The 24,183-nt window shown below is 39.6% G+C and overlaps 2 protein-coding genes across 4 annotated transcripts in view; one reads left to right on the top strand and one right to left on the bottom strand.

The window, feature by feature from the left end:
- Positions 1 to 3,459: 3,459 nt before the first annotated feature.
- Positions 3,460 to 21,389, top strand: ANGPTL6 (angiopoietin like 6). Its single transcript, XM_070938191.1, has 6 exons — positions 3,460 to 3,659; positions 9,155 to 9,797; positions 12,491 to 12,677; positions 13,775 to 13,965; positions 14,678 to 14,948; positions 20,810 to 21,389. Exons 2-6 carry the CDS (start codon positions 9,222 to 9,224, stop codon positions 21,001 to 21,003), a joined length of 1,419 nt encoding a protein of 472 aa, XP_070794292.1. The 5' UTR covers positions 3,460 to 3,659; positions 9,155 to 9,221; the 3' UTR covers positions 21,004 to 21,389.
- SHFL (shiftless antiviral inhibitor of ribosomal frameshifting) overlaps positions 20,884 to 24,183 on the bottom strand; it is a 34,465-nt gene continuing 31,165 nt past the window's right edge. The window contains exons 9-10 of one of the 3 annotated variants that reach the window (XR_011600050.1): positions 23,177 to 24,003; positions 20,884 to 21,019 (exon numbers count right to left, since the gene is read on the bottom strand). Coding sequence is in view for 1 of the 3 variants with exons in the window: in XM_070938192.1 (XP_070794293.1) it covers positions 23,786 to 24,003 (218 nt within the window). In the remaining 2 variants the exon portion in view is untranslated. Of the gene's footprint in view, positions 21,020 to 22,475; positions 22,593 to 22,986; positions 24,004 to 24,183 lie in introns of those variants that run through there. The other 2 variants (XR_011600049.1, XM_070938192.1) reach the window with 2 other exon arrangements.

Genomic DNA, 24,183 nt, shown 5'->3' with positions numbered 1-24,183 from the left:
GCATAAAGAACATTCTTTGTTGTGCTTTTTTGATGACGTTTTTGATGTTGGATGTCCATTTTAGGTCTTGAGATATGGTAGAACCTAGAAATTTGAAGGTCTCTACTGTTGATACTGTGTTGTCTAGTATTATAAGAGGTGGTAGTATGGGAGGGTTTCTCCTAAAGTCCACCACCATTTCTACAGTTTTGAGTGTGTTCAGTTCCAGATTGTTCTGGTCGTACCACGAGGCTAGTTGTCTGTATGTGTCGTCTTTCATTTAAAGTAACAGCATTACCATTGAAACTATTCATCCAAGTAATCGGTCATTTTAAAATCTCAAAGGCCTCCAAAAATCAAAATAAAAGCACCTGAAGAGTAGCGTCATAGTAGATTTGCCCAGGTTAAAAGTTTGTCCTAGACTAGAGGCCATTCACTAGCTTTGGTACATGTAATGGAATATGCCTAGCTTTGTTTCTATGTTAGACAGATTGTTTCCTTTTTTATTTTAGATAAGATGATTGAACAAGATGTTCATGGCAATTTTGACTCCATAGTAACAGTTATAACTATTGCAACGATAGAAATAAACAGGAGACAGGACACACAACTGGAACAATTGCACAACATAATAGTAAACATACGACTGAGAGCAGAAAGAGGTTTTGGAGGAAAAATATTTAAGTTTTGGGGAAGAAGTAGTTTTGGCATGTTTTAGACCTTTGGTGCAAATTGTTTAGCATTTTTGCATAAAGCAAATTCTTGGATAAAAATTATAAATTGCATAAATAACAAATTCACATAAAGCAAAGGAAAACCTGTAGATTTCCACACTAAAATCAATGTTCAGTATTCTGTGTTAAAGTCATAGCAACCCAGGCCGACAGACTGAGTTATTGGGAATTACCACTCTTTGAGATATCCTTTGCCAGGACTGAATGTGGTAATTTGGTTTATCCCATTGCCAGCAAAAACACAGTGAGAGGGGCCAGTTCCTGGACAGCGTAAGTTTAGCGAGGATCTGGAAAAATTATTCTATAAGTTCAGTTGTTCAGAGCTGGATTCTTCATCACTCAGTGCTATCTATCATACCAGTGTAGCCAAGCCTCCTGACTTTTCTGCAAAAAGGTTTTTGTCATGGTTTAAAATAAGCATAAGTGATTGATTCTCTCCCTGGGACATGTATGGGGAAAATATTAATGGCAGCTTCAGCAAACAATAAATCCTAAAGTACGTCTTCTAGTGTAAAATAAATGCCAATTTGTATTGTATAAATACTATCAAGAAAATAAATATGCTTTAAACTGAAATCCAAAAGGTGAGAGACAAAGGACCACACATTACTTCCTTGTCAGCATGAGACACTTTCAGCCCCTCTTCAACAGCAGCATCGCATCTTATTTTCCCGTTTTCTTTTTTCATATTCTTTCCAATGCAGTTCTAATAAAGACAAAAAGAAAAATGGCCACTTCCCTTTACCCAGAGATGGAAGTACTTGCATTCCAACACAATGGAACCTTTATGTTCATTGGTGAAAAGAATTGGTTTCAAAGTAGGAGCAGATCTGGAGAGAGCGAGAGAGAGAGCATCTCAGAGCTATTTACACTGGAGATTTTCCCACTGTACGTCTCTGTAAAGAGACATCCACACCATTTGTGGTCAGAGAGACATCTGAAATTTTAAGGAAATTTTATTTGTTAGTTTGCCAGAAAGTGCTTCCATTCACAAATGAGCTATTTACAAAACGCACCTTTCCCAGCATCGAACTAATGAGGCTAAAAGCCAAATAAATTGATAAAGGCCACAGATCAGGGCAGAGGTGGCTTCGCTCCTTCCAAAAACTGCTTTTTTAAAAACTGTAAATCTATGTTCCCAACAGCACCATCCTTAGACCAGAACTTATTAGTGGAGTCCAAAAATAATTTGTAATAGTGCAGAATCTGTCTAGCTCAAGGTTAAAATGTTTGGATACTGGTTTCCCAGAGCTGCAAGAAGAAAACCAAGCTCACGTATAACTTCAAGACCCCAGTATAATTTGGCCAAGAAATTATGCTCAAGTGAGGAATAAAGTCTGAGGTTCAAAATGAATTAACAGATTTGCCCCTACAAAACTGAACCGTGTCCATTTTTGGCAGAGGCTTAGAGGAACACCCCACATCTTCATGTCCTTGATGGAAAGCATAAGGTCTTACAATGAAGCTCATCCATCTCTTTCTTTGCCTTCATCTTGTCCAGATGGTTTTCTACTTCCTAGTCTAATCTACAGCTCTACTATTCCCTGGTAGTTTCCCATGCAAATGTTATTAAAGCCCGAGATTGCTTAACTTCCAAGCCCCAAATAAGATCAAAACCAGGATCTGTCAACCCCAAGATGCTTCCCAGTTAAAACACAACCAAATTAAAAATGAATAGGAGGGAAGGAAACCTAATGAATGCCAAAGGGAGTTGCTGTGGGCACATACTGGTTCCCACGAGAACGGCAGTGCTAAAGACTTGCTTCATTTTTTCCATGGAAATAAATCTGGACATTTAGAGAATGCAAGATTTAAGGTAGGGATTTACAAGAAAACTGGTGGGAGAAAATTTGGATGCTTCATTCCTAGCAGATCCACGTTAGGCAGAAATGAACTCTGATAGACTCGCTTCCTTGCTTACAAAGAAAAGACTGCAAAAATATATCAACTGATTGGAAGAACTCTTGAGGGTGTTTAAATGCAAACGAACGGTAAATGGAAGACATCTCTCAGGGGATCACCCACAATGGAGAATGTAAGTCCAATTTACCTTCCCAAATCGTCTGTTTAATGTTTCCATCAGAAATTGTTTCCGATAAAGATTGAAACAGAGCAAATTTTACCTGATATGTATGGTATATTCTGACCTTAGATGAATTTACCTGAGCATGATTTTTAGTTTCCCTTGTTGCCTTCTTTCCTTCTCTCTGACATCTGTGTTCTAGATGATGTGCTATTCATCTCCCAAATAGAATAGATGCCTAGGTGTACACAAACATATATTTACTTACCATTTGAGTCTTCAACTTACCATTAATTCAGCGGCCAGTTGGAGTTATAAAGGCATCATGTGGTGGTTATGACCCTCCTTTGAAATTCCCTGCCTGGACCGGCACTTCTTGCACACTTTGCTTTATGACCGCATCACATAACAATGGAAAGTCTGGTCACAATCACTGTTGTAAGTTAAGAAATACCGTATACTTCACCTGGTAGCTAAAGACCCAGTGGCTATATTTATACAACGTGCTCATTTGGTTAGTTATGTGAGAGAGTGAAAAAGTTGTGAAAACCCAGCCCATTTGCCTGCACCACAATTCAGAATATCATGTTAATGCAGAAAAAGGGTTAATTCGACAAACTATCTGGAGAGCAACAAGGGGAAGGGAACACACTCCATGCCTTTAATTCTTATTATAAACAGTTCTATGACTGCCTTAAGAGGAAGCTGGAAATCATATCCTGATGGTCTGCAGTGTGCAGCACAAAGAATTTAACACTTTTTCCTGGCGCTGGCAGGACGCATGATGTGAGAGACAGACGGGGTCTGCTGAGAGGTTGAAGTCTAGGATTAGGGGGTTCTTCTCATTGCTTCAGCGAAGGACGTGGGTTCACGCAACGAAAGAGCTGGTTATTGTTTTGGACACGGAGGTCAACAGCATGCAGGTAAGACAGTGGGACATTGAACAAATAGACTGAGAAGACAAGTTACACAGAAGTCCTTCTCCAGCAGTTTCAAAAAAACTGCCAATTCTCATCTATATATAGAACAAGGTTATTAATGTGGGTTATTTTTTTTTTATTCCTTTTGCCTTTTGGTTTGGAGAAGCTTTGTGTACAAGGAGCAGTGTGTCTATGCAGGAAATAATCTATTCTGTTTATAAATATTGTGTGGGGGTGTGCATAACTGTTTAATCTTCACAACAAAATGGAATTGAGTAACATGAAACCAATTAGTAGGAAATTAGCTTTCCATATCCAAACAATGCGGACATAGACTCAACTCTTGAAAGTGTCCTTGGTTGCACTTCCTTCCATACCATTGCTCGTATGGTGTTGCCTCGTGTCGCGTTAGTGGCAGATTTGTGATAGCGTTGCTTGCTTCTCCCCAGTCCTACATCCTACAGGCTCAATTCTCTGTTCAGAAGTAGGAATTCAAATGATAGTAAAATATTGAACCGATACCAACATTTCTACCTGAACCAGAGGTAGAGTCTGGTTAAGAAGTACAGACTGAGTTAACTTCTGGGTTAACTTCTGGGTTAAGAAGTACAGACTGAGAAACCATCTTTCAGGAAAGGTCAAAGGGGAGAGAGCCAGGAATCTGACCTTCTCAATGACAGACCCCTCACTAGGGAATTCGACTTACTCATCTATTCTAATTGCATATTGATAAAGTTATGTTGCTCTTTCTGGAAGAGCTCAAGACATTTTCTTCAGGGATTTGGGGCTGAAGATGCAAGTTAAATGGATGCAGCCAATCCAAGGAGGACTATTGTGTGGTTTAGACGCCAATACAATGGGTTTTATTTTGATGATTTGAATCTTTGTTTTATATGGTTTACATGTTTTTATTTTACCTAGAGATACCTAGATACCTAAGAAGAGGCAGGATATAAGTTATTGCAGTGGTTCTCAACTTGCGGTCTACAGACCCCTGGGGGGCCATGATGTCATCACAGGGGGTGTGTGAAGGCTTGAAGAAATGTTATGATTTAAATCTTGAGTTAAGTCTTTGGGGTCCATGATTATGGTCCATGGCCACAAAAGATATTTAAAGGGGGTACGTGGTGAAGAAAAGATTGAGAACCACTAAGTTATTGGACAGCAAAAAAATATATGGGATTGCTACAGTGGTGGAATCCAATTTTTTTTACTACCGGTTCTGTGGGCGTGGCTTGTTGGGTGTGGTATGGCTTGTTGGGCGTGGCAGGGCAAGAATACTGCAAAATCCCCATTCCCATCCCACTCCAGGGGAAGGACACTGCAAAATCCCCATTCCCACCCCACTCCTGGGAGAAGGATATTGCAAAATCTCCATTCCCACCCCACTCTGTGGCCAGCCAGAGGTGGCATTTGCCGGTTCCCCAAAATACTCAAAATTTCTGTTACCGGTTCTCCAGAACCTATCAAAACCTGCTGGATTTCACCCCTGGATTGCTAGAATTGAAAACAACTTGCTCATGCAATAATTAAATAAAGTAATTTTCCCCTGGGTAGCAATTCTGGGTCTGTTTAGAGTTTGGTCAGTTCATTTTATAAATATGTGAAAGAGACTATCTCATATGGATAATGGAAGGCAGATATACATAATAAATTATTATTATTATCTGTTCATAACAATGTGAAGTCACAGCTGCCAATTCTTTAGCTAATATTCATCAAATTCTTTCCAAGAACCTAAGATGTTGTAATGCATCAGCATAGTATCTGTGTAAAATCTAAGAGTATAATCTTTTGTAATTGATAGATGGAAATTTTGTCAATGTGCAAAGTAAAGGTAGTCCTCAACTTATGACCACAATTGAGGCCAAAATGTATGTTGCTAAGTGAGTTTTCCCCCCTTTTATGACTTTTCTTGTCACATTTGTTAGATGAATCACTACAGTTGTTAAATTAGTAACATGGTTGTTAAGTGAATCTGGTCTCCCTATTGACTTTGCTCATCAGAAAGGGGCAAAAGTTGATCACTTGATGCCAGGACACTGCAACCGTCATAAATATGAGTCAATTTCCAACTGTCTGAATTTTGATCACATGATCATGGGGATGCTGCAACAGTCATAAGTGTGAAAAATGGTCATAAATTACTTTTTTCAGTGCTGTGGTAACTTTGAATGGTCACTAAGTGAACTGTTGTAAGTAGAGGACTATCTGTATTATGGTTCATTGCAGAAATCAGATGTTCAGACTGTATTCGGCATTTTGATCCACCTATTGAGTCCTTTCCAAGGACCTGGGATAGGCAGATATTGATGTTTGATGGTGTTAAGGGTCTTGTCACAGGATGTAAGCTGTTCCAAGTACCCTCACTTGCCATTGACTGAGGGTGATTTTGTCAACGCGGATGGTGTTCAAGTGGTGCTCCAATTGTTTTGGGATTGGACCCCAGGCGCCTGTTACTATTGATACAATAATTTTATTTGCAGGTCTCGAGATGCCATAGGCAAGGGGGATGGGAAACCAATGAAGCAGCATGGCAGCAAAGACAGGAACACATTCCAGACATATCTCTCTCAAGGCTGTCTCCCAGGGTTACCAACAGCAGCCAGAAGGGAGTGATCTCCTGCAAAATTGCTCCATTGGGGAATGTGATTGATGACATACCCTGGGGGGAGGAGGGAAACAGGTTCATGATTGGGGCCGTAAATTACAGGGGTCAGAATTGGCTTCACCTGGAACGTGCTGACATGAAGCTCTTAATACATAACTGGATTTCTTTTGAAGCTTGGCTCGAGGCTCATGATTTAATTATACATACACACATACATCCCAAAGTTCAACCCAACAAATATTCTCTTCTATCAATTCAAATTTATTATAGCCCTAAAGCCAGATTAATGCAATTTTATTTACATTCCTCAGAAATAAATACAACTGTACTTAGTAATTATTTCTCTCAATTAAGTATATTTAGGACTGCATCCTTGCTTGATCTATGAGTGAAAAAAGGTGAGAGTTGAGACTATAATGTTTTGATTTCCAGCCTTGCTATGCTCTTCTTTAAGTTCCACGTTAAAGCTGCCTTTAATACATCACATAGTACATACTTAATGCTGTGCTTTTTTTGTGGATTTTGTTAAAGTCATAGATGTACCATACAGTGTATCGAAACAAGTATCTATTACATTTCGATTCTCAGATTTTATGTTCTCCATTCAAATTGAGGTTAGGAATTTGGAAACATGGAGGCAGCTGGTTCAGAAGCTCATGCCAAAGGCAGAAGAAAAGATTGTCTAGAGTAGAATTTCTTAAACTTTCTTCTCTCAGGACTCCTTCCCATTTTTAAAAATTATGGAAGACCCCAAAAGAGCTTTTGATTGTATGGCTTACGTTTATTGATATTTATCATATTAAAAGTTAAAATTCACACATTCACTACCACTAGTGTTTCTCACATTCGCTTGATGTGATTTTAATGTTTATTATTTTTCAATATAGACTGGCAAATAATTTTGATTTCTCAGACCTCTGAGAGGTCATGAGGACCCCCAGAGATCCTACGACCACATTTCAAGAAAAACTGCTTGATTAAAAAGATGATTAAATGCATCTTTAATGTATACATTATCTAATGTATAAGATAATGTTTTCATGCAAATACTATCAAATGAATGACAATTGATTATCGGGATTAGAGACGAGGTGTATTGGGGAAGGGCTGGAATTCGATGCTTTTGCTGCAATCTTGAAAGAGGAGGAAAAAAATCCTTCTCTGATATTTAATGGAAGAATATTGGTCAATGGCACCAATAGAGCAAGTTTCCTCTAAGCAAATACAGGTAGTCCTCAATTTACGATCACAATTGAGCAAAATACAAGACAGTTAACAGTAACAGAGTTGGAAGGAACCTTGGAGGTCATCTAGTCCAACCCCCATGCAAACCTATACTAGGGATTCGAATTGCCGACTTTTCTGATCGACAAGCTCAGCGTCTTAGCCACTGAGACACCTAGTTGCTAAGGGAGTTTTTTCTCATTTTTTTTGCCACAGTTGTTAAGTGAATCATGCAGTTGTTAAGTGAATCATGCAGTTGTTAAGTGAATCTGGCTTCCCACATTCACTTTGCTTGCCGGGAACCAGCTAGAAAAGTAACAAATGGTGATCATATGACCTCAGGACAATGCAACTGTCATAAAAACATGCCAGTTGCCAAATACTCGAACTTAGATCATGTGACCAAGGGGAGGCTACAATGGTAGTAAGTATGAAAAACATCATAAGTCACTTATGTGACTTATTGTAACTTCGAACAGTCACTTAATCAATGGTTGTAAGTCAAGGACTTTTCCTCAAGGCCACATGAGAAAGGTGTGTTAAAATTCTGTTTCAGACGTAAACTAAATAGTGATCAGTTCCTTCTCAACTGATGCTTTAAAAAGCTGAAGGTAAAATACACTGAATGCAAATACATATTTTTTGCTCTTACTGAGCAGTGTGTGGCTAATTAAATGTGGCTTAGAAAGCAAGTGCATCGGATTACATCTGAAACTGGCTTGTATCTGATCTCTTGCAAGGCATATCTTGGGAAAAAATGGAATGAATTGCTTGCAATGAAATTATTTTGGCAAATGGGAGATTCCCACTGGTCCTTATGTGTCAATAACTAGTAGCTCTCATAGCTAGGCTTGCAAAGACTTTACATTCTTTTAGTCTTTTATGTTCAAACTATATTTTTAATACCTACAAGGACTTCCTGAGTTTTGCAAGAATCTCATGTCCCTTTAATCTATTCAGACTTACTTCTGAGTAACTTTATGCAGTATCTGGCTGACAGAGATTGCAAGACGGTGTAATGATTTTCAGTCCTTTCTTAACCGACTTGTCTGAAATTAGTCATATTGGCTGGTTCCAACTCTCCCACTGCTAACAATAAATACCCACAGCTATTTTAATCTCTTCTTCTGCTCTTGAAAGCCAGCATGAGAAGAGGGACAGGGAGAAGGAGTGGGGGGTTAAAGAAGCTGTGATAAAATCCAGATGGAACTGCCCAAGAGGCCTGGGAGTGGACGCTCTGTTTACACAGGAACTAGAAGCCTCATCTGTCCAGGGTTTATCTCTTGCTCTCCTTCCCTCTCAAATCCCATTGCAATGTTAATCCAAATCTAAACTGGTTATTTGCCAATTGTGAAGTTTGTAAGATGGGAACACCCTTCAGAGTTTCTGTCTTGGTTGCTTCTCACTTACAGAAGAGAGATGTCTGAGAATTTGAGCCATCTCACGTGTGAGACTTATATCAGGTTTTTTTTTCAGTTGGCTCCAAATATTGACATGCAAAGTAGAGTTTTCTCCTCTCATGAGTTATGATAACGAAAAAACGCAAGGGAAGGCCCAATGCAAGTTTTGTATCATTTGTGTAAACAGGCGGCTTTATTGTGCATTCTTTGCTGCTAAGGCCTTATTGGGTTTGAACTGAAGCTGTTTGTCCTCTGCTTTGTAGGTCTTCTGAGAGGAGGACTTGTTTCCAATCCACCCTGCTGGTGGCTTTTGCCTCTTTTCCCATAAGTATGGAGCCTCGATCCTCAGTGTTGGTGCTGCTGTTACTGAGCCTGGCCAGGCCAATTCTCTCAGGTCCTGAACCAATCACTGGACCAAGATGTACCTACACCTTCATCTTGCCCCAGCAGAAGTTCACGGGAGCAGTGTGCTGGAGCAGCGTACGTCCTCCCCCTGAACCTCCAGGTCCCAACCGTAGTGAAGTGGAAGAGCTCCATGTCCAGCTGAGCCGGCAGCAGGCCCAAATGAATGAACTACGGCGACTGGTGGAGGTGGACGGAGCCATGGTGAGCGAGGTCAAGGCATTACGCAAGGAAAGCCGTAATGTCAATGCTCGGGTGACCCAGCTCTATACTCAGCTGCTTCATGAAATCCTTCAGCGACGAGAACGGCCAGTGCAGACCTCTCAGCTGGAATGGCGTGTAGCCAATGCTTCTGCTGAGGCTGCACGGGTGGCAGCCAGTTATCGTCAACTGGAGGGGAAGTACAATGCTTTGGCTGTCCTTGTCAACAATCAGAGTGCCCTCATCAGTCGCCTAGAGAGAGAGTGCCAGCAAGGAAGAGCGGGCAGGGAAGTGCCCCCACAGGTACTGGCCAGAGGGAACTGGGACCCAGGAACCAGAGAGAGGACAAGAGGGTAGGCAGGGTAGAAAGAAGCATCGTTTCAGGATTATGAGGATAATAGTAGCTGATTTTTTTTTAATTTGAAACTGGAATTTTCTAAAATCATACTTTCTCCATGGAAAATTAGCATAAAATTGCATCATTTCAGTTCTGATGTCAGCAAATTTCATCAGGGTTTAACAACATGTTTATTTTAACCTTGATCAAAAAATCAACTTTATATTCCTTCCTTTTAATTTAACAATCTTGAACTTTAGTCCCGTTACATAATGTTGTAAGACTTGAATCTTATTTGTTTCTTTCTTTCTTTCTTTGTTTATTCATTTATTTATTTATCTCTTTTCAGAAAACTTCTTCATAGCTTTAATAAGCTTCTTTTGTAAAACCAATATAGGAAAATTATCTAGGTTACTCTCTTGGTTTGTTATTTCTTTACCCCTTTTAATTATTAAGACATCAGCTGGTTTCTTTTGTATGTCCAATATAACAACTTTTTCTAAGTCATTAATGTAACATGTCATTTTAAAATGGACTTTCAAATCAGTCTCAATCATGTCAGATAATTTCTATAGCACTTTTTAAATACAGTCTATGTATAGAGGCAGACACTCTCAAAATTAATTCCTTTAATTGTGATCTTAGTTCTTTCTGGCTCCCTCTACTATATCATTTCTAAAGTTTTATTATTTTGTTTTTAAAAGAATTCAGATGAAAAGTATTTCCCCAGGAGACGGGTTTTTATCATTCAAAATCCTATTTCAAATCCATCTGGACCCTTAATCTGTTTGTAACTTTCCACAATCGGTTCTAATTACCCTTTTGCTGCTTTTGGGGGTTTAAGGACAGTTTAAGTCCTTAAATTTGTATTTAAAATGGTTTTGCTCAGAATTGAAGGAAACCCTCCTTGTGTTTTCAGACTTGACTATCGATAGATTTCTAATAGCTGAAAACCAATTAACAAGCAATTTCCAAAAGTGATTTGAAACGGAAATACTGTATGCAAAACCAGTGTCCTTTTAAAGACACCAACCTGCTTTGGACAAAGATGCCATTCCCTTGTCTCTCAGCGCTCTAAACCTGCCAAAGACCTCTGTCTTTCAATTTCTTTGTGAAAATCAATTGTCTGGAGTACTTGTGGGTGAAGAATCTAAAAATAAGATGCATTTAGATCAGGATTTCTTAATCTTGGCAACTTTAAGATTTGAGGAGTTCAACTTCCAACATGTTGGAGAATTCCAGGAATTGAAATCCACACATCTTAAAAGTTGGGAAAGGTTTCCCCAGATTGGGAAACACTGGATATGTTGTTTTAATAAAGAGTAATCAAGGCTAATCAACTTAATTTGCACTGGGCAGTGTTATGTTACTGAAGATTTGTGTGTCTGACAACAATTCCAAAGAAACTCATAAAGAGAGCTGTTGGATGACATCTGGAAATTTTTACTTGGCAATTTTGCTAGAGTCAAATCAACAAGATAGGAGATGGAGCATCCCAATTAAAACTGCAAGTATGTCATGTACAGATTTAGAAGGGTTGTAGTACAATGCACCAGCCACCATTCTTGTTAATTTTGACCCCAGACACCCATGGATACCATTGGACTCACTGAAGTTCTAAAAAGAAGGATGCTCAGAGGAGCTTTTTCTACTCAACTGATTTGAGGGATTGAAGAAGATAAATGGAAAGACATGTCAGAGCCAAGGCAGAGAATGGAGGCTGGCCAGCATATACTTTGCCCTTTCCTTATTTCCTGAGCAATTCAAAATAACTGTGTGGAGATTTCTGTTAAAATAACATTATTGCGTGCAAGCATACATGCAGTTAGAGAAAATTTAAGACGATGATACTCAATTCTCTCTGCAATTTAAAAACTGTGTGGCAGCATTACTGGAAGCAAACACTGAAACGGAGATAGCTAAATGTAAATTCTGCTTCCAGAGCTAGACTGGGGAAGACTAAACTAATTGGTGCCATTAGCCTTGATGTTTTTTTTAATAAATTACCCACATCCAAAAACCCCAAAGAAGTTGTTGCACTGTGTTATCCATCAATTCCTATGAACCCACAGGAAGCCTGTGTGACAGTAATCATAGGGTGAAAGCCGATATGATTTGCACCACCCACATTTGCAGCATTCCAAGTTAATCTGCTTTCAGACCACCAGAGTGGGATGAGCAAAAGACTTCCCCCTCCACACTTCAGATCTAGAATCTTGCTTTCATTTTAATCATCTACTTTCTTAAATATTGTTTAGAAACAAATGTACACAGCTATTCTATGGGGACATAATGCTCTTCAAATGCACTGCTGTATGGTTGAGACCTTTTGGTTTCTTCACAAACTAGCCTTCACCAATTTCATGCTTTCCAAATGTGTTGTGGAGAGCATCGGGCAAAGGAAGGATGGACTTCTACAGATGTATCCCCACCTTCCCCCACAAATCGAAAATATTTGAGTTGCTCTCTGTAACAGGTTGTGTTATAAGCAGCCAACAGCAAGTCTGCCTTATCCATGACTCATCCATTTTCTGGGGAAACATTTTCCCCAAAAAAACAGCATAGGAAGAGTTGTAGAGTTCAGATGAGATGGTCTAAATTGGATGTTGCTCCCTGAGGATATGATTGTTGGATGAGATTGCTCCTCCTCTTCACACAGCCACCTTTGGCACCAGTGGTACCTCACAACCCTGCAGTCACCTCCAATGAAAGCAGAGCCCACTTGGACACCATCAATGACATCCAGCGAGACCAGACAGCATCTGCCCAGCACTGGTCTGACAAGGCTCCCTCTCCACTGGATGACACTCCTCTGCTCCCTGCTGTTGGGCCCACCAAATCTACAGGTGAGGGAGCACACAACTGCCAAGAAACATAGCTAAAGTTGGGTTTAGCAGTCTGTTGCCATGATGAGAAGTGACCAGGTTCTAGGTCACCCAATTGGGGAGGTAAAGTTATTCCTAAAGAGGATAATGCAGTGTTCCTTTACTTCCTCTCCGCCCCCCAGTGAGAGAAATTTGAGTTAACATTTCTATATGACATTGGTATGATGATTTATGTTTCATTTTCTATAGGGTTCAGCTATGCAATTATTCCACCCATAATTTGAAGTAAATCAGTCCAGGAACAGTTTAATGCTACTTATCTGTGTGAAGTATAGATTAACATGTAACATATAGAATTCTTGGGATGTTCATACAGACAAAGCATGGACATCCCAAGTATTCTTTACCTTGTAAATAATTCGCCACTTTTCTCTGCACTACCTTATCCCCTGGCCCAAAATATAAACTGCAAGTGCTTCATGCTATTCCTAGTATACTTTGAGACTGCCAACTAAGGGATGTTCCATTCCGCAGATTTATTAGTTTGGTTTTGAAAGTTGAAGTAGAATTATAAACCACTATGAATAGCTTATTATAGTTTAGAAGAAGCATTCATACTCTCAATGCAGAGTATTGGCTTTATAGCCTCTCCCTGCCCAATACTGTTCACCCTTACTTATTCATGGGGCCTCCTGCTTCTTCCACAAAGCATCTGTTGACCAGAACCAAATAAAAATAAAAAAAGATTGCAGTCTACACTGAAACTACATCCCATCCTTTTCATCTTGGAGATCCAAGTCCTTGATCTGATGTTCTAGCTTGGCTGAGCATCAAACAGTATTTGCTAAGAGAAACCAGTGATTTGTTGGTAGGCTTTCAAAACTGACAAGGACCTAAATGCCAGAGCATGGCTTCTTAGTACATAGGAGGCCCTCAGTGCATGGGAGACATTCCCTCTGTCTGAGTCTTTCTATGGAAAATGTGGTTTATGATTAAAGGCATGCCTGCCACAAGGCAAAATATCAACAGTGGTTCCTTAGACCAAAATGTAGTGTTTTTCTAGAAGCCACAACAGCATCAGTCACTTTGGAATAAGCTTTATTTTGTTTTCTGTGCAGGGCCTTGGTCTGACTGTCAAGCAGCTCAACAGGATGGCCAACCCAGTGGCATCATCATGCTACAACCAGCTCATGCCCAGGGTATCATCCAGGTCTGGTGTGACCAGGAATATGATGGAGGTGGTTGGACGGTCATTCAGCGGCGACAGGATGGATCAGTCAATTTCTTTACCACTTGGCAGCATTACAAGGTTGGAGGATGTGGCTCCTGGTGCCCCTACAAAGAGAGGAGCTGTGAGGCGGAAGGATATCCATTGTGGGTATAGTTAGGTAGAAAGAATTGCAGGATGCACGCTTACTGGAAATTAGCATTAGAGAGCTGAAGTCACACAGCAGGCCTGATGATGAAGAGCCATACATGATGAAACTAGGAGCCAGGTTCATAAACTGAACTTCAGTAGATGGTTATAAGTAGCATTCACGAACCTCAAAGCAGAAGACTCAGGCATATGTATTTTGGGACCTGGTTATCATTATAGAAAAATGGTTATAAATTTATATTTATCTTCAATGAGAAGGAATTGGGTTATCCAAGCTAAGATTGTTTGTACTTTAGTTTTTGAGAAAGCCTTAATGAATGGATTCTTCCATAATGTTAAGCTATAAATCATGATACACAAAACACATTAAGTCAAAGATACACATTTTGCCTTAGTAGCATACCAAGGACATAGGGATGTTCTCTTAAGCATCCTCATGGCTCCAGAGGTACCAGATGATCTCTTTGCAACGGAAGGAGATGGGATTGAGCCCAGATGGCAGATTATTTTGGATATTGACCTGGCATTGTATGAGTGTATGTTCTGTGAATGAAATTCCTAATTTCCCACTACAGAAGGATTCCAGAGAGTCATCTGCCTTAATGCCACTTTGCTAATCATTTGCTTGCTGTGTTTTTCTTAGAATGGTTTTGGGAACCTGGAAGGGGAACACTGGCTGGGCCTGGAATCCATTCACTTGCTGACCCACCAGAGCTCATACATGTTGCGTATATTAATGGAAGACTGGAGTGGGCGACAGGCACAGGCTGAATACAATACCTTTGCTCTGGAGCCTGAGAGTGACTTCTATCGGCTACGGCTGGGAAAATATCAGGGCAGTGCTGGAGACTCTCTCTCCTGGCACAATGGCCGACAGTTCAGCACTCTTGATCATGACCATGATGCTTACTCAGGTAAGAGGGCATAATTGCTGGCAGAAACTACTGGAAGGACACATCAAAAACTGAGCAGGAAAGACTATTGATAAAAATAGTTTGGTGTAATGTTTAAGGAGGTGGACTAGAAGCCAGAAGGCTGTAAATTACAATCTTCCATTAGCCATGAAATCTGGCTTAGGCCAGTTATTCTTTCTCAACCCAACTCACCTCACAGGGTTATTGTTGTAGGGAAAATAGAAGAAAGGGCCCTTATGGATGCCACTATGAATTGTATAGAGAAGAGTTTATACTCATTGTATTTTAATCACTTTCTTTCTCCTTGGAGCTCAGATTGATGGGTGGGAGCCTTCTATTTGTTTCCTCATGAAAACTGAGAGGAAGGCTTCAGCTCAACATCAGCCAGTTGGGATGAGGCAGAAATCAGAACCTGCTGTCCTATGGGGCATCCCACTGGTTGCTTCCACATGATGGTAAAGCAGGAGAAAGCTGTTGTGATGGGACTTGGAGTAGAACTATGCCATCTAGAATCATCAATATAAATTTGTGGCCAAAATATGGAAGTCGCTTCACATTGATCGCTCAACTAAATCAACGTGTGCAGAATATAAGGATAGAGCAACATGACCAGTGTCCCGCTTTTGGCGGAACAGTCCCGATTTTTAACAATTTGTCCCGCGTCCCGCGGCATTTTAAAAAAGTCCCGATTTTTGGAAAGAATGCACGACAAGCTAGGGAATGGCGGGAGAACGGGAAGGGAATATACGGTTTTCGGCGGCCATGTGGCTATTTAGCCAGGATATGAATTTTATATTATTTTTGTTAATTTTATAATGTTAAACTTTAATAATAATAATAATTTAATTTATATATATATATATATGTGTGTGTGTGTGTGTGTGTGTGTGTGTGTGTGTGTGTGTGTGTGTAGTTAATATTTCGGGTTTCTTCCCGTGTAATTGTGGATATATCCCTAAAAGGGATATATATAATATATATTCTTTTAATTCATAGGTTCAAATGTATAATACTTTTTTAGTCAGGGTTTTTTTCCTATGTAGATCAAGTTGTTTACATGGCCATAGTGGGGTGATATTGAGATATCACTTTGACTCCAAAAAGACAGAAATAGTGCTATCCCAGTCTCCCATAAGTCTCAGAACAAACAACACAAGATGTCTGACAAAGCCTGAAAGTGGTGATTTGAGATATCACCCCACTATGGCCATGTAAACAACTTGATCTACATAGGAAAAAACCCTGACAAACCATTTTCTATACCAAATATATTTTACTGATAAAGAAATAAAGGGAGACTGGTATAGATCTATTTCAAGCCCCTTAGCTCTCACCAGCCAGCCCCAACCTTACTTTCTCTCTCCAAGTAAGGGTGGGGTTGGTTGGTGAGAGCTAAGGAGCTTGAAATAGATCTATACCAGTCTCTCTTTATTTCTTTATCAGTAAAATATATATTATATATATATGTCTTTGGTTATTCAGGTTTTCTCCCGTGTAAAATTGGAGGTGTCTTGGCAACGTTTCGACAAAGTCTCATTCGTCATCTTCAGGCTGGTGTTCTCGGCTTTGTGCTTCTAGGAGCAATGTGTGTGATCGCAGCTGTTTCTTCCTTTTAACCGCCAGTGGGCAGTTAAATATATATTATTATTATTATTATTATTATTTATTAGATTTCTATACCGCCCTACTCCCGAAGGACTCAGGGCGGTGCACAGCCAGACAATAAAAACACATACAATACAAAATTTAAAAAATAGAATAAAATCAAATTAAATAATTTTGGCCCCGACAAATTTAAAACCCCAAACTTTTAAAACCAATTTTCTTACTTCTTCGTAGGGTTTATGTGTGTTTTTCTTCTAGCCAGGTTTTCCCTACGTAGCCAAGGTTTTTTTGTAGCTCCAGCTCAGTAGAATAAACCCTACGAAGAAGTAAGAAAATTGATACTATGCCTTTACAGGGAGGAGATGGGTGTGGCCTACTGATGACAGCTAACGAGCTAGAAATGGATCTATTTAGGTCTCCCACCTAGCAGTGAGAGCTTGCTAGGTGTTAGAAAAGAAAAAAGCCCAGAACCGAGTAGATGAGATTCTACTGAGCTGGAGCTACAAAAAAACCTTGGCTACGTAGGGAAAACCTGGCTAGAAGAAAAACACACATAAACCCTACGAAGAAGTAAGAAAATTGATACTATGCCTTTACAGGGAGGAGATGGGTGTGGCCTACTGATGACAGCTAACGAGCTAGAAATGGATCTATTTAGGTCTCCCACCTAGCAGTGAGAGCTTGCTAGGTGTTAGAAAAGAAAAAAGCCCAGAACCGAGTAGATGAGATTCTACTGAGCTGGAGCTACAAAAAAACCTTGGCTACGTAGGGAAAACCTGGCTAGAAGAAAAACACACATAAACCCTACGAAGAAGTAAGAAAATTGATACTATGCCTTTACAGGGAGGAGATGGGTGTGGCCTACTGATGACAGCTAACGAGCTAGAAATGGATCTATTTAGGTCTCCCACCTAGCAGTGAGAGCTTGCTAGGTGTTAGAAAAGAAAAAAGCCCAGAACCGAGTAGATGAGATTCTACTGAGCTGGAGCTACAAAAAAACCTTGGCTACGTAGGGAAAACCTGGCTAGAAGAAAAACACACATAAACCCTACGAAGAAGTAAGAAAATTGATACTATGCCTTTACAGGGAGGAGATGGGTGTGGCCTACTGATGACAGCTAACGAGCTAGAAATGGATCTATTTAGGTCTCCCACCTAGCAGTGAGAGCTTGCTAGGTGTTAGAAAAGAAAAAAGCCCAGAACCGAGTAGATGAGATTCTACTGAGCTGGAGCTACAAAAAAACCTTGGCTACGTAGGGAAAACCTGGCTAGAAGAAAAACACACATAAACCCTACGAAGAAGTAAGAAAATTGATACTATGCCTTTACAGGGAGGAGATGGGTGTGGCCTACTGATGACAGCTAACGAGCTAGAAATGGATCTATTTAGGTCTCCCACCTAGCAGTGAGAGCTTGCTAGGTGTTAGAAAAGAAAAAAGCCCAGAACCGAGTAGATGAGATTCTACTGAGCTGGAGCTACAAAAAAACCTTGGCTACGTAGGGAAAACCTGGCTAGAAGAAAAACATATATATATATATATATATATATATATATATATATATATATATATATATATATATATATATATACATACATATACATATAAATAATTTAATAATAATAATAAAAAAAAAGAACACCCCCCCACCCCCCACCCTGTCAATGGTGTCCTGCTTTACCAATGTTAAAATCTGGTCACCTTAGAATAGAATATTGTGAAAGGTAATTGTTCTGTCTCTGAAGAGAATGGTTAAAGGGTTAACTTGTTTTTCCAAAATGACACATTTAGTGTATGTATTTCCATATCTTTAATTTAAAAAAGCCCAGATAGTTAAATGTACTAAGAGATTAAACTGGTCCCAAGACCATGATTATATTTATAGTCAATTTCAGCCAGTTTAAAAGATTTTGACCTATAGAAGCCGTATGTTGTCTTATGTACATCAAGGAGACTTGGAGGCTTCTATTCTCCTGCAAAATGCATTATCTAGTCAGATATGCTGCCTCAGCAGAAACTTTCATTTTTAGGAGACAAAACTATTTTTTTTTTATTTCTGGAAAATCAAAGATTTCCAGGTAGAAGACTCAAAAGGCCTTGTGCAGCTAATCTGTCTTTTCCTTTTGAAGACTTTTTGTTGTAATTTATCTCAATCATAATAGGGAAAAAGGAGAGGGAAAGAAATAGCAAGTCAGCACAAACTGGGTTTTCCACTTGCCTAGACAGAATTTTCTATTTGGGGCAGAATGGCTGCAAAATAAAATTGTTGTCTGTTTTATGATTTAGCAGCTGACGTGTACTCTGGCCCAAGGTATATCATATTAGCTTCAGTGAGGTCCATTGGTTTTATTTCTGTCTTTAAAGCACAGTGTTGGCTCTTATTTCCCATTTTGTTGAGGAGAAGGGAGAGCAAGAATCTAGAATGTGCAGTTCACAAGCTATTAAAGGAGAACTGAGGTGGGAAGCAAATTAATATTTCTACAGCAGTAGTAAAATTGCTTAATTCTGCCTCAGATTTCTAGAAGGGAGCCTGGACATTTAAAGGATTTCACTTTCAATCGATTATCTTTCTCTCTGTCTCATTTATCTTCCACCATTGCGAAATTGGTTCCAACTATTTCTCCCCCCCCACCTTCCAATAATTGGAAGTTATATTCATTCCAAATGCTGCTTGACACACAAGGTAAAACTGGAGAGAAACATACTGCACTGATAAAACATCATCTCATCTATCTACAGGTAGTCCTCATTTAGTGAACCCAATTGGGACTGCCATGTGGGTCATTAGGCAAAGCAGTTGCTAAGATAAAAATAATCACTTACTGTATTGTACAGTTTTGTATAGGATAACATACTGTATACTGACTGCATTGGTGAACATATGATAGAGATAGAGATAGAGATAGAGATAGCGATGACAGATAGAGATAGACTGGAGAGGGAGAGGGAAAGGATGACTTTTGCATTAGTGCGATAGCTGCAAATGGTTGCTGTCCAAGGCACATTCTAAGCCAAATTTATCTGATCAACTGATACTTTCTCTTTTTTTTTTTAAAAAAAAAGATCTTTATTAATTATTTACAAATAAAAAAACATATAATGTAATTTTCAAACAGATATAAGTTATATATAGGTACACAACACAACACATAAAGACAACTACAAAGAAGGACTAACCAGAGGTCATATTGAACCCCCAGATACTTATTCAAAGTTACATCCCGGTAAATCCTTTTGTTCAAATAGCGTTGAACTATTTGTTACTTACTTGGAATCAGACTAAAAGACGTGGGCAAACAAGACTGGCACTTATTCATCCATATTACAACAGCAGCGAGAATGGCACTTGCCCAGCATTGGAAAAATGTAAATACACCATCAGATCAACTTATAATAAATAAGATATTGCCGAATTGGACAAATTAACGTATATCCTAAGAGAGAAAAAAGAATCCATATATTACAGTAACTGGGAACGCTGGTATATATGGCTAAAGAAGAGGACAAACATAGAATAAATAACATAGTATTAAATATATACTTAGTTATAATGAGATAGTGTTTGGTATTTAAAACTGATACTTTCTCAATGCAGTATAACATTTATAACGTTTGGCATATAGTACTGAGCAAAGCTTGGATAATATGTATAGTATATAAATAGGTGCACAAACATGCAGCACTACATTAATTAAACTCCAAATTACAAGAGAGCAGCTCATAACTTTCCTGGAATATTTGTGAAAAATTCATAATCTATTTCCCAAAGTTGCCTGGAATGAATGTAAGAGAATTTCTTATGCACTCATACTAAAGATAAGCATGGCAGCCTTTGAAGGTCTTAAGAAATTGTGGGCACTCTTTTCCCTGCCAAGGAAGGGCAATATTTTCCCAGTAATTTTTTGGAGATTGCATTACATGTTAATATTAGATTGGGCTGAAGTCAGTGGAAGGTAGGGCCAAGAATCAGTGATGTCCTTCCTTCCTTCCTTCCTTCCTTCCTTCCTTCCTTCCTTCCTCCCTCCCTCCCTCCCTCCCTCCCTCCCTTCCTCCCTTTCTATAACATTTGCTGGATTTGCTTGATGTCTAAATGTGTTATCTGCAAAAGTCATTTCAATTAGGCCAAAGAACATCAGTTAAGCTCTATGTAACACAGTGGCTTCCAGGTTTTGTCCTACAGTATCAAAAGTTAATGGCATCTGAATTCATGGTTTGACATCTGATCTCCCCCCCCTGCCCCCTATTCTTTCTCCCTAGGGAACTGTGCCCATTACCAGAAAGGTGGTTGGTGGTACAATATGTGCGCCCATTCCAATCTCAATGGCATCTGGTACAAGGGCGGTCACTACCGAAGCCGCTATCAGGATGGAGTCTACTGGGCAGAGTTTCGTGGTGGTGCCTACTCCATCCGTAATGTGGTAATGATGATCCGGTCTACGCAAGGCAGCTAAGTTCCTTTCTTATCCACTGAAAAGATGACAAAGCAGACCAAAATCCAGATGGATGTACTTTACAAAAGAATTCACTGAACTCTGGATGCACACCATGCTTTTTTATTATCTGACCTCAGGAGAAACATCTTTAACTGTCTGTGCAATGCACTGATTGGCTGAGAGCCTTGTATGTCACAGATTCCCCCTCCCACTTGCTTCTCAGGCCATTTTGCAGCTTTCATAAAAAAGTATTGCTTTTATCTTTCATCAAAAGAAGAAAGTGCCAAAGATATCTCAAATAGTACTTTAAACCATTTTAAAAGTCCTTAAAGTCTGGCAAGAAAGAAAGAAAAAGTATATTGAGACACCATGTGGCAGAAAGCAATATTGTATAGTAGTAAAAGAATTACGTTTTAAAAATATTTTTGACTTTTTCCTGATATAGTTCTCGTCACCCACCTTTGAGTTGACAAAAAATGATACTAGTATCCAATTTGCTCTCCCTGTTGTTGTTAGCCCTGGTCCCTGCAATTGGCCCAGTTCTCCAAAGAAACAAATTAGATTTTATGCAACCTGAGGCTGTTCTTGGAAAGTGTTAAGATACAGGAAAAATATTTTCATCACCAGAACAAGAAAAGACAACTTAGATCTGTCTTATACACAAGGTAGAGTTGAGAAGGTAGGGCAAGAAAAAATATTGCCAGGACAAGTGGTGTCCAGTGCATTGTGCAAGGCGAAATTTACTCAAGTGGATTTCTCCAGTCTGGCTTCAACTGGGAGTCTTGCAATGGTAATGCTGTCATTTCCAACTTGCCTGCATGCTCCATATACTTTTGGACATTAAGGGCTGGTCTTCCTGCCCACTTTTTACAGATAGAAACTGGAAGTAAAACTGGCCTTCACTCAGCAATGAAGTGGAGGTTGCTTGGGTCACTGTCTTACTTCCTGGTGAATATATTATCATCCCAGGGTTTATTTTTGAAGGGGTGCTTTTATTAACTCTGCTGGATCTTTTAAGATTTGATGTGGCCAGGGGTGAAACTGGTTCGGAAGTGTGCACTCCTCACACACACGTCATGTGTGTGCGTAGACCCTCTGCGCATGCGCAGGTCAAAAACAGGTTATTTCCTTGTTAAAACCAGGAAGTAATGACAATCGGGTGGGTGGGTGGAGCCTCGCGTTCCCAAATCACACACCGCTACTGGTTCGGATGAACTGGTCCGAACTGGTAGCATTTCACCCCTGGATGTGGTTCATATACTATTTCCCTTGCCCGCTCAGATTAAAATTCTATTTCAAAGAAAATAAAGTCCTGAACATAAAAACATGCAAACACAAATCCTGCAAATGAAGACAAGATGAATTATGGATAACACTGACTTGTCCACTTGTTTTTCAAGCATCCTTTTAACCCCTCTTAGATCTTTATTCCATTAAGAGGTGCAATGGCTTAACAGCTTCACAAAGAAATATAGGTACAGTTCCTTCCATTCAGGCGGTCCAATCACAAAACTGTAGCAAAGCAGCAAAAAGAAGGGATTCTCAGGCAGATCTGTGTGTCACCCTACTATGAACTCCCCTCTGCAAGTCTTCATCTCAGCTCTCCCCTAATAAGAATGAGAGGCGAATGCATAAAACTATATTATACATACAATTGAGTCTAGATCAAGGTGTTTTATATTAGAACTTGGACATCTAGCATATAGTCTACTCTGAGGGAGTGAGGCTCCCTGGAGTCTCCTGCAGAGGTCCTACACATCCACTGATACTGCCATGTGAAAATGCCTGAGACAGAATCTGGGACATTTGTCTCTTCAAATTAACCCTTATGTTTCTTAAATAATTGCTGTTCCACTTAGTAATTGTAAGAGAATAGTTGTAGTCAAGATATTGTGAGCTTCTCAACATCCTCTCTCAGGTGGTATAGCAGGCAACTTCTGATTGATCTTAGATTAATATTAGGATATTTGTTGGTGAAATCAGACATCTTCATAGGAAAAATATTTTAATTTGCATTTTAATATACCAGGGCAACAAAAGATACATTGCAATTTGTTATGTGCATTCATCACTGATTTAAAAAAATCTGCACAGTAGGAGACATACTAACGTTTTCCATTTTAAAATCAGCAAGTATGCTCTCAATTGTAAGGCACTGTATATATTAGCTTCCCCCCCACCCCTCTGATACCTTTTAAAAAGGATAATTTTTCATGTCATCACGTGATGTATCGGGACTTTTTCCCCCTTTGCTAAACCGAGCATGGACGTGGCCGTCACATGACGCATCTGGCCCGCGGGCTGTGAGTTTGACAGTCCTGCTCTAATATATACAGAGAAAAATGTTTATATATGATATAACTAATACTTCATTAGCATTACTATTATTATGCCAGTACTTTGGAGGGTAGTTGCTTGCCCTTTTTAATTAAGAAAAATATTTGGTCTTTTGGTTTTATATTTCAAGAATTAAAATATATCACAATGAGAATTATTCTTTTCATCTATTGGCTTATTGCTTGCCACAGGAATCCTCCCATTCCATGATCTTTAATATTTTGGTTGCATAAAGTGCAGGTCTATGAGCTTCATGGTGATGACAAAGCTTCCCCAGTTCCTGTCATATCTTTTGTCATAGTGTCAGATTGGACTTGGAGTAAATTGCTTTTCATGATTAGAACAGACAGACACAGAGCTCAGGGGAACGTAAAGTAAGATTCCATACAAATGCCATTTCCCCTAATTTGCAACCTTCTGTCCATCTCTTGCAAGATGGTTGGCATCTCAAGCCTACAGATGGCTAATTGCTGCCCTCGCTATCGTTCTCCTCATCCTGTTCTATCAGATCCTCTAAGATGAGGTCATCGATGTCTGAACATGCCAAGCTGCCTTGGCTTATGCAAGTGGCTACTGTGGAACCAGTGCTATCGTGCACTTCGCTGGGACAGATGACTTTTGGCAAGTGATTCTTCATCCGGCTTCGTGGATGAACACAATGGGTTCCAGGAATATGAGGCTCTGCAGGAGAAGAGAAGATCAGATAATAATGGCTGACTGCTACCCCTGTGATGAAACTGGAGATCTATTTGTTGAAACCCGAACCCTAGCTTAACTTGCTTCCCTACCCCCTCCACTTCAACCTTTTCCAGATAGCAGTAACATCCTTTTCAAGTCCCGGTGCTGACTCAGATAGAGGGC

Source organism: Pituophis catenifer, unplaced genomic scaffold (genome assembly GCF_029215685.1).
Source record: "Pituophis catenifer annectens isolate HBS135680 unplaced genomic scaffold, rPitCat1.0.hap2 SCAF_2, whole genome shotgun sequence".
Classification (NCBI taxonomy): domain Eukaryota; kingdom Metazoa; phylum Chordata; class Lepidosauria; order Squamata; family Colubridae; genus Pituophis; species Pituophis catenifer.
This window is presented reverse-complemented; position numbering and strand designations above follow the sequence as displayed.